The sequence below is a fragment of the Phytophthora parasitica genome, assembly GCF_000247585.1.
Source record: "Phytophthora parasitica INRA-310 unplaced genomic scaffold supercont2.103, whole genome shotgun sequence".
NCBI lineage: Eukaryota > Oomycota > Peronosporomycetes > Peronosporales > Peronosporaceae > Phytophthora > Phytophthora nicotianae.
The window spans coordinates 120,857-122,718 of NW_008649089.1; the positions used below are offsets into that span (position 1 = coordinate 120,857).

A 1,862-nucleotide genomic window follows, 5' to 3' on the forward strand; every position below is an offset into this window, starting at 1 on the left:
ACTTGTTCACCAGACACTGTCTGCTGGCCACGGACAAGACTGGCGCGGTACGAGGTGTCCTAAACGGGAGCTACGGTTATTGCCTATTCTTACTTTGCTATTAGCAACAGCGGCAATAGAATCCCATTGAGATGACGACGATCGAGTCGACAAGCCAAATTTTCAGTATCACCCGGGTGCCCAAAGTATCCCGAATCGGGATTCCCGATCAAAATGATAGTGGACACGGACTCAAGTTTGGGTATGACTCATGCGAACCTCAGGTTCACTTGTTCACTTGAGTCATGAAGGTGCCACCTCAGCATTTGTGAGCTCATAGTTGAACTTGTTAGACATGATGCAGGACGAGTCAGATCGCTTGCTGAGACCACGGGTAGCATGTCAGACTGCTTCGATTCCTGTAGCAGAGAGTAATCCAGCTATTACACTGGTACCTAGTACCTCCACTGCTGCTGCCCCCGCGACACCAACACCAAGGCGACGACTCCTGAAATACCTGCTGCTTGACGGTGCTACCTACGCTTTGCTGCTGCTGTTCTGGTCTGCAAGTCGCAGGGGAATCTCGAATGCCGCGGATGGATCCGGAATTTCCAGCACCTTCCGCTCTACAGTGAGCGCTGTCGTTCGCAAAGCGAAGGAACTCCAACTCATGCGCATGGAAAACCTCTTGGACACAACGGAAGATCAACCGGCGGCACAGATAGCGGCGCTCGTCCCTCCTGTACGTGAAGGAAAACCAACGCAATCGCTCGAGATGGGTAAGATCTCAGCGAAGGAAGCCATCACTCAGGCGGAAGAGCATGCACGCTTGGTGAAGATGCTCCCAGCGGGTGAGATGAAACAGCGTCGGTTGAAATGCGTAGGGTGGCGCGCCACAAGCCACTGCACCCCACATGGCCCACGTGATCCGAAGAGCGACAAAGGTTGCTATAATGTGGTTCCTAACTCAGCGTCAGGATATTGCGAAGTGGAAGATCAGGACACAGGCGAGCTGTTCCGCGTCATGAAGCGCTACTGCTCGAGTCTGCGATACGACGCCACTTTTCGCTGTATAGAGGCCCCAAGTTTTGTCAAGTACCCGGTGGAGTCTGTCGAGGTTGCGGAGAAGGCACTTGCAACAGGTTTCACACTTCCAAATGTGATTGACTCACCAGTGAAGCCTCGCGACGGTATCATCATGGTGGTATACCCCAAATTGATTGCCAGCGCTTACGCCACTATTCGTAACCTTCGTACCGTTTTGAATTGTCGTCTTCCCATCGAAATATGGTACAGAGAGCAAGAGATCCGTGCTGGTTCTGAAGCTCTTTCGCCACTGATGGAGTTAGCAAATTCAAGCGAAGCTGGCGAAATCTCGTTTCATAAGATCAGTGACAACTGGGCGACTGGATTTGGTGCTAAAGTGTTCGCCGTTTACAACAGTTTTTTCGAGCGAGTGTTGTTCCTCGATGCCGACAATGTCCCTGCCCGCGACCCAGCTTATCTTTTCGACGCACCAGAGTTCTTGGACACCGGAGCTATTTTCTGGCCGGACTTCTGGCACCCGGGGCACACGATCTTCAATATTCATGGCCAATCGCTGTTATGGGAAGTACTGGGCACGTCATTTGTGAACTCCTTTGAGCAAGAAAGTGGCCAATTGCTTATTGACAGAAGACGGCACGCAGCCCCACTGGACCTCGTGAAGTTTTACACTGTCAGAAGCCCCAACCCATTAACGCGTCTCAAACTCGCGTACGGTGACAAGGACCTATTTCGATTCGCGTGGATGAAACTCAGCGTTCCGTTCACCATGATACAGACGCCCCCAGCCGTGGCAGGCAAGGTCATCAACGGATCATTTTGTGGTATGACAATGGTGC

The 1,862-nt window shown here is 52.0% G+C and overlaps 1 protein-coding gene across 1 annotated transcript; it reads left to right on the plus strand.

Annotated features, from left to right (window-relative positions):
* Nucleotides 1–233: 233 nt before the first annotated feature.
* PPTG_19131 (hypothetical protein) lies at nucleotides 234–1,801 on the plus strand (the record flags this gene model as incomplete). The annotated part of the gene is made up of 1 exon (XM_008917482.1): nucleotides 234–1,801. A coding segment is annotated over exon 1 (1,467 nt), but the record flags the coding sequence as incomplete, so codon positions are not given.
* Nucleotides 1,802–1,862: the final 61 nt, after the last annotated feature.